Below are 8,009 nucleotides of genomic sequence, written 5' to 3'. Positions count from 1 at the left end.
GGCCCCCCCCCCCGCCCCAGTGCACAAATTTTTGTGCACCAGGCCTCTAGTCCTATATAATAAAAGGCTAATATGCAAATTGACCAAATGGCAGAACGACCAATCACTGTGATGCACACTGACCACCAGAGGGCAGATGCTCAATGCAGGAGCTGCCCCCTGGTGGTCAGTGCACCAGAAGCCAGGCTGAGGGACACCCCCCACCCCCAAGTGCATGAATTTTGTGTACCGGGCCTCTAGTATTCTTCATAACTGTTGTCTTCACTCCCTTTTCCCACCTTTGCTTCCTTATAGTTCATTCTCCAGGTAACTAGAGAGAGCTTTTAAAAATCAGATCATGCCCTAACCAGTTTGGCTCAGTGGAGAGAGCATTGGCCTGAGGACTCAAAGGTCCCAAGTTTGATTCTGGTCAAGGGCACATGCCCGGGGTTGCAGGCTCGGTCCCCAGTAGGGGGCATGTAGGAGGCAGCCAATCAATGATTTTTCTCTCATCATTGATGTTTCTATCTCTCCCTCTTCCTTCCTCTCTGAAATCGATAAAAATATTTTTAAAAAAATAATAAAATTAAAATCAGATCATGCCACTCCCTACCTAAAGCCTTCCAATTACATCTTGTCACACTTAAAATAGTATCCAGCCCTGGCTGGGTTGGCTCAATTGATAGAGCGTTGGCCTGCGGACTGAAGGGTCTCGGGTTCAGTTCCCGGTCGGGGCACGTGCCCAGGTTGTGGACTTGATCCTCAGTGTGGGGCATACAGGAGGCAGCTGATGCATGATTCTCATCATTGATGTTTCTCTCTCTTTTCCTTCCTCTCTGAAATTGATAAAAATATATATTTTTTAAAAATAGTATCCAGACTCCTCAACTATGGTCTATATATTGGGTGACTATGTAAATTCCAGTTTGCTCCTATTACCCTAGTGTAACTTTTAGTATAGTCCTTTCATTCATTCTCAAAACTGCCTGACAACAAGATGTGGTTACCTACTTACAAGGTTTGCTGTGTCAACCTCATTTCTTGTTGCTCTCCTTGTTCACTGAAGTCTAGATCCATTGGTCTTTCTAGTTCTCATGCACATCAAGTTCATTATCACTTAGGTCTTTACACTTGTTCTTTTTTGCTTGGAATATTCTGCCTCAAAATTTTGCATGGCTGTATCTTGTGAGTTAGGTCTTAGTTAACACTACCTCTGTGGAATGTAAGTTCCATAAAAGCAAGTATCTGTATTGTTCATGCCTAGAACATTATATGTTCATGCCTGACATATAATTGATGTTTATTAAGTGTATCAGTCTGGCTCCTATCTGAAAACAGAATCACACATTGATTTAAACATGGAATGTTTACTATAAAAAAATCAAGCTATAATAAGAGTAAGTAAAATATAAAAGATGTGCCCAGCCAGTGTGCTCAGTGGTCACAGTTCAATTCCTAGTCCGGGCACATGCCCAGGTTGCAGGCTCTATCCCCAGTAGGGGGCATGCAGGAGACAGCCTATCAATGATTGTCATCATGGATGTTTCTATCCTTCCCTCCCACCCTCTCCCTTCCTCCCTGTGAACTCAATATAGCATCCAAGAGCTGGGGAGAGCATCCAAATAAGGACCACCAGAGGGAGGCCACCTCCCAAGTGCAGAGGCTCAGGTCTTAACAGAAAAGGCGTGGTGGCAATCCCACTAGAGGGCAGAGAAATGGGCTGGCTGGCACGAACCAGAGCTGGTGAGCATTCCCCAGGCAAGCAGAAGGTAGCGCTTCAGGTGAACCACAGCTGGTAGTCAAACATGTGAGTGTTAAGAGGGAGTCAGGCCGAAACCGGTTTGGCTCAGTGGATGGAGCGTTGGCTTGCGGACTGAGGGGTCCCAGGTTCGATTCCGGTCAAGGGCATGTACCTTGGTTGCGGGCACATCCCCAGTAGGGGATGTGCGGGAGGCAGCTGATCGATGCTTCTCTCTCATTGATGTTTCTGGCTCTCTGTCCCTCTTCCTTCCTCTCTGTAAGAAATCAATAAAATATATTTTTTTTTAAAAAAGAGGGAGTCAGGTCACCAGTATGGGTGGGAGACCGGGGCCCATCACCTGTGTGAGGGGTGTGAGGGAGCTTGCTGGGGTGCATGGCGGGGGCAGGGCACCACCCAAGGTTCTGTCATCTTGACCTGTGCACCAGCAGGAGAAATCCCTTCTTCCTACGGTGTCCAGTACCATCCACTGAGAACACTTCACTGTGCTTAACATTCTAAAAGAGAAATGATTTAAAGGAATTATATCCATTACCACCAAGCACCCCTGAAGGGTAAATTTGGAGCTGAGAGGCAATAGACACCTGGCCCAATAATTGGAAGATGTGGTCCTTGGTTGAAAGGATTTCCTCCTTCCACACCTCCCAAAGCCACTGGACTTGAAATAAAATTCCAATTGAAACGTGCCCCCCGCCCCTCCTTTTTTGTTTTTGTTTTTTTTTAAACCACAAGTGTTTGCTGCAGAAATTTGGCCAAGGTTCCACCTGCATAGCTCCAGCTGAGGTTGAGCCAGCGGGTCTGCCCAGAGCTAGCTCTGCCCAAGAAAAAGGCGAAGGGCAGCCTCATCCTGGAGCACCGTCCCCTATCGCCATGGAGAACCTCTTGGTGTCCGTTTCCAAAGAGTAGCACCAACTAATCATCTAACAACAAACCTGTGCCCTTGACGCGGACCGTGGGTGCACTGGCACCGCTAAATACGAGTCCTGCCAGGCGTGTCGCCGTCGTGGTCCTGCGGTTTCACGGTCCCAGCCGGGGCCGCGGCCGCCAGAGAGCACAGCGCGCTGGGCAGCCCGAGGCGCGCCACCTCGCCGCTCCGGCCTGCGGTGTCTCCGGAGGCCGCGCAGGGCACCGGTGCATCCACAGCCCGCAACGCGCCGGGCTCTGCCAGGCTACGGCTCTGCGGTCTCCGGGGACCGCGCAGGGCACCGGTGCATCCACAGCCCCGCACCGAGCCCGGCGCTGCCAGGCTGCGTCACCCGCAAGCCGAACCGCCCTCGCTGCGCAGGCGTGAGTGGCCCAAGAACCTGTCATGATGTTTTGTTCAAGATCATGACACCAAAACCATTTCTGGCTCTGACCGAGGATTTATTTGGAACGGAGCAAACCTTCAGTTGCAGGTATTTCCTGCCATTTTTATTCCGAAGTGAATTTTCCCTTCCTGAATTGCTCTAGGCTTTGTGTCTTCATTGGTAGGGTTGAATCATCCGAGTTAAGATAGATTTCAGAGATTAAATTCTTAAATTCAAATCTCTCTCTCTCTCTCGCTCTCTCTCTCTCTCTCTCTTCTGGAACTGGCACCTTTGTTTTTAGCTGAACGCTCAAGGACTGGAATAAAGTTAAGTAGCCAACAAGCTATAAGGGTGCCAGTTTAGACACACTTTTACCAAAATACCAAAATGTTTTATTATCAGACATTCAATCCTTATCAATCTGAAGTGAGAAAGGGATCCTGTACTTTACATTTGCATTTTTTTTAAAATTGAGATTGAGTTTTTTCACATGGCTAGGAGCTATTTATACTGATCTATGAACCATATAGATTCCTCAAATCAGATGAGGAATATTTTGAAAAGAATATGTCTTGGACAAGAAACAAGATAACATAAAGGAGTGTATAAATAAAACTAGAGGCCTGATGCATGAAATTCATGCAAGAGTAGGCCTTCCTTCCCCTGGCTGCTGGCATCAGCTTCCCTCTGGCACCTGGGACTTTACCTCTGACTGCCAGCAGGCACCCGAGACCCAGGCTTCCCTCACAACCCCAGCTTTGTCCAGCTTTATCTAGAAGGACATCAGGTCTAATTAGCATATTATGCTTTTATTATTATAGTTACCATATGACACAGCAACTCCACTCCTAGGTCTATTATTCAAGAAAAATAAAAGCATATGTCCACATAAAAACTTGTTCACAAATGTTCATAGCAGCATTATTCACAATAACCCCAGATTGGAGCCTTTATAGCAATTACAGATCAATGAATAGACAAAAGTGGCACATCCATAAATGCAATATTATTTGGACATAAAAAGGAATGAAGTACTGATATATACTGTGAATGAACCTTTAAAACATAAGAATATAAAGCTAGTCACAACAGACCACATATTATATGACTCAATGTACATGAAATTTCCAGAACAGGCAATTCTAGAGAGAAAGAAGGTAGCTTAGTGGTGGCCCAGAAACTAAAGGAGGAAATTAGGAAGGAGCTGAGGATAGGGAATGATTTCTAATGGGTAAAAAGTTTCTTTTCTTTTTTTTATTTATTGACAAGAGAGAGAGAGAGAGAGAGAGAGAGAGAGAGAGAGAGAGAGAGAAGGAAACATTGACTTGTTGTTCCACTTCTTTATGCATTCATTGGTTGCTTTTTGTATGTGCCCTGAGGGGAGATCAAACCCGGAACCTTGGTGTATCAGGACAACACTCTAACCAAATAAGCTACCTGGCAGGGCTCAAAGTTTCTTCTTGGGGCCATAGAAACACTCTGACATTAGCATATGTTTCCACACCTCTGTGAAAATGATGAAAAAAATAGAATTGTACACTTTAAATGGGTAAACTTTAAGATATATAAATTATGTAAAAATAAAACTTAGTCCTGGGCAGTGTGTTCGGTGGTTAGAGTCAGCCCCGCACCGAAGGGTTGAGGTTTTCATTCCTGGTCAAGGGCATGGATCTGGGTTGCAGGTTCAATCTCCAGATCAGTTGGGGATGTGTCTCTATTTGCATAATCTCTCTAAAAACAGCTTGGTTGTGGAGTTTCCTGGACACTGAAGGAAGTAAGATATCAGAGGTTTTACCATATGCACACTTGGTCAAATCCTGGAACCCCACCTCCACTGTTCTCAGGATCTGTATTGCTCTACATCCTTCCAAAAAAATGCCAATTTTCTGTGGAAAAAGACCACAGAAACATTAGAAATAAAGCATTGCCATTTATGAGAACTGCAGTATAGGACAGTGATGGCGAACCTTTTGAGCTCGGCGTGTCAGCATTTTGAAAAACCCTAACTTAACTCTGGTGCCGTGTCACATATAGAAATTTTTTGATATTTGCAACCATAGTAAAACAAAGATTTATATTTTTGATACTTATTTTATATATTTAAATGCCATTTAACAAAGAAAAATCAACCAAAAAAATGAGCTCGCGTGTCACCTCTGACACGCGTGTCATAAGTTCGCCATCACTGGTATAGGAAGAAAGCAAAATGCCAAAAAGGTTATTGGAAAAGGTATACTGATATTTATATTCATGATTGTGAAACAGACACTGATAACATATTAGAAACAAGGTCAAATATACATTTGAAAACAAAAAGAGTAATGCTGTTTACAGGAACAAAGCAGAGTATAATATTGAATATCTATAAAAATATTATAATGTTTGTCCATGGGAGTTAAACATTAACAATTTTCTTTGTGTTACCGGTAATTGAATTTGTGTCTTAATATGTGACTTAGAGCAATCTTTATTATGTAGGAAAGCTGATGTTTTTATAGTCTAATAACATAAGAACTGAGAATTGCTATTGGATTTAACAATATGGAGATCATTAGTGATCTTGACAGGAACAGTTTTGGTGAAGAGATGTTATTGAAAATTTGATTGACAGAGGTTCAAAATAGAATGGAGGATAGCAGATAAAATATACTTCAAGGAAAGAATTATTGCCCTGGCCAGTGTCGTTCAGTTGGTTGAGCATCGTCCCATGCACCAGTCACCAGTTTGATTCCTATTCATGGATAATGGGAGATTACTATGTTCAATATTATGGCCTCCTCTGGGGAAATGTCAAGGGCGGGGCGGGGAAAGGAGACATATGTAACACTCTTTGTAATACTTTAAGCAATAAAACAAAATAATTTTTAAAAAGTTAGTAGAAGAAAGAAAATAAAACAACAGAAATCAATGAAATAGAAAGCCGGTAGGCTAGAGAAAATAAAGTAAAAAATTAGTTGTTTGAAGATTTAAAAATTTGATAAATCAATAACAAGACTGACCAAAAACCAAAGGGTGAAAATACAATTTACCAACATCAGAAACTTTAAAAATGAAATATCCTACAGACATCAAAACAATAATAGAGAGTTAGTATGAGTAACTTTAAACCAAATTTAACAGTTTGATGATATAGAAAAATTCCCTGACAGGCACAAAATGGATATTAAACTGATTAGCCTTTAATCAGATTTCTATAAAAAAAATTGAATTCATTATTTTTAAAAAATTGCTCCATAATAATCTCCAGTTCCAGATAATGACTTCTTTTTTTAAAAAATATATATTTTATTGATTTTTTACAGAGAGGAAGGGAGAGAGAGAGTTAGAAACATCGATGAGAGAGAAACATCTATCAGCTGCCTCCTGCACATCTCCCACTGGGGATGTGCCCGCAACCCAGGTACATGCCCTTGACTGGAATCGAACCTGGGACCTTTCAGTCCGCAGGCCGACGCTCTACCCACCGAGCCAAACCGGTTTCGGCATGACTACTATCAAATATTTAAAGAAATAATACCAATCTCGCTCTTTCCCATCTTGCAAAATGGCTGGTGATAAAACTGAGAAGCCAGTCGAGACAGTGCAGCAAGGAAGGAGGAAGAAAAGAGAATACAAAGAAGGGCCAATATAATAGCAGTGGCTTTTAGAGGCTCAGGCTCCCAGACAGATCAGCAAGGATACAGACCAGGGGCAAAAGGAAGAGTGAGCCTGAGATAAGACCAGTGTGCCTATTGTAAGGAAACAGGACACTGGAAGAATGAATGTCCCAAACGGCAAAGTAAGAAGACTGTACCCCCTTTTCCACCCAGTTGTTATCAACCAGAGCCACCTGAAGTAGATCTCATTGAGCTAGCAATGGCTGATTCCGACTAGGACAGACCGGGCTCACTTCAGCTAGGCCCCCACAAGCCCATGGTCAGAATGAAAACTAAGGGCCAGAACGTGGACTTTTATGGTTGCTATGGGAGCTGAGCACTCAGTAGTCACACAGAAAGTAGCGCCTCTCTCAGGAAAGGAGGTCACCATTATTGGAGCTACTGGGGACCAGACCCGTAGACCATTCTGCCGCCCTCGCCGATGCCAACTTGGCGGTCATCAAGTAATTCATGAATTCCTGTACTTGCCAGACTGTCCAGTGCCTCTATTGGGTAGAGACCTTTTAGCCAAAATGGGGGCAGAAATCACTTTTGCTCAAGATGGCTCAGCACAGCTTCGCCTAGGTAAGGAGACCGCCCCAATGATCCTGTCCTTAGCAGTGCTGAGGGAGGAAGACAAAGGCCTCACCATTAGAACCTGAATTAGAGAAGGAATTCCCGCTGGTCTGGGCAGAAGGGAACCCTCCAGCCCTGGCTAAGGACCACGCCCCGGAGCTAATCGAGTTCAAGCCTGGGGCACATCCTGTTAAAATCCGCCAATATCCAATTCCAAGGGAAGCACGCCTAGGAATCCAGGTCCACTTAGAAAGGCTGCTTCAGTGGGGACTTGTTAAACGATGCAGGTCTCCATGGAACACTCCTCTCTTGCCTGTCAAAAAGATTGGGAATAACGATTACCGCCCGGTGCAGGATCTACGGGCTGTTATAACCCTGCATTCAGCACTGCCGAACCCCTACACTCTTCTGGGACTCATCCCATCAGAGGCACAATGGTTTACATGCCTAGATCTGAAAGATGCCTTTTTCTGTCTTCGGTTAGCACCTTCCAGTCAGCCTCTCTTCACTTTCGAATGGGAAAACCCAACTACAGGGCCCAAGGAGCAGTTCACCTGGACCAGACTGTCACAAGGGTTCAAGAACTCCCCTACTTTTTTTTATTATTATTAAATCTTTATTGTTCAGATTATTACAGTTGTTCCTCTTTTTCCCCCCATAGCTCCCCTCTACCCAGTTCTCACCCCACCCCAGGCCCTCACCACCCTATCGTCTATGTCCATAGGTAATACATGCTCACATCAACTGTACATGGGGATTTTAAATGCCTGC

General features: G+C 44.0%; 1 protein-coding gene across 1 annotated transcript in view; it reads right to left on the bottom strand.

Moving 5' to 3' along the window:
* Window positions 1-7,061: 7,061 nt before the first annotated feature.
* The window catches only part of LOC102755654 (nucleoside diphosphate kinase, mitochondrial), a 2,611-nt gene continuing 1,663 nt past the window's right edge, over window positions 7,062-8,009 (bottom strand). The window contains exon 2 of the mRNA XM_006763974.2: window positions 7,062-7,166. Within this exon, the coding sequence (XP_006764037.1) occupies window positions 7,062-7,166 (105 nt within the window). The remainder of the gene's footprint in view (window positions 7,167-8,009) is intronic.

Source organism: Myotis davidii, unplaced genomic scaffold, assembly GCF_000327345.1.
Source record: "Myotis davidii unplaced genomic scaffold, ASM32734v1 scaffold801, whole genome shotgun sequence".
NCBI classification, from domain to species: Eukaryota; Metazoa; Chordata; class Mammalia; order Chiroptera; family Vespertilionidae; genus Myotis; species Myotis davidii.
Note: the sequence above shows the minus strand (reverse complement) of the source record. Positions and strands in the feature narration are given on the sequence as shown.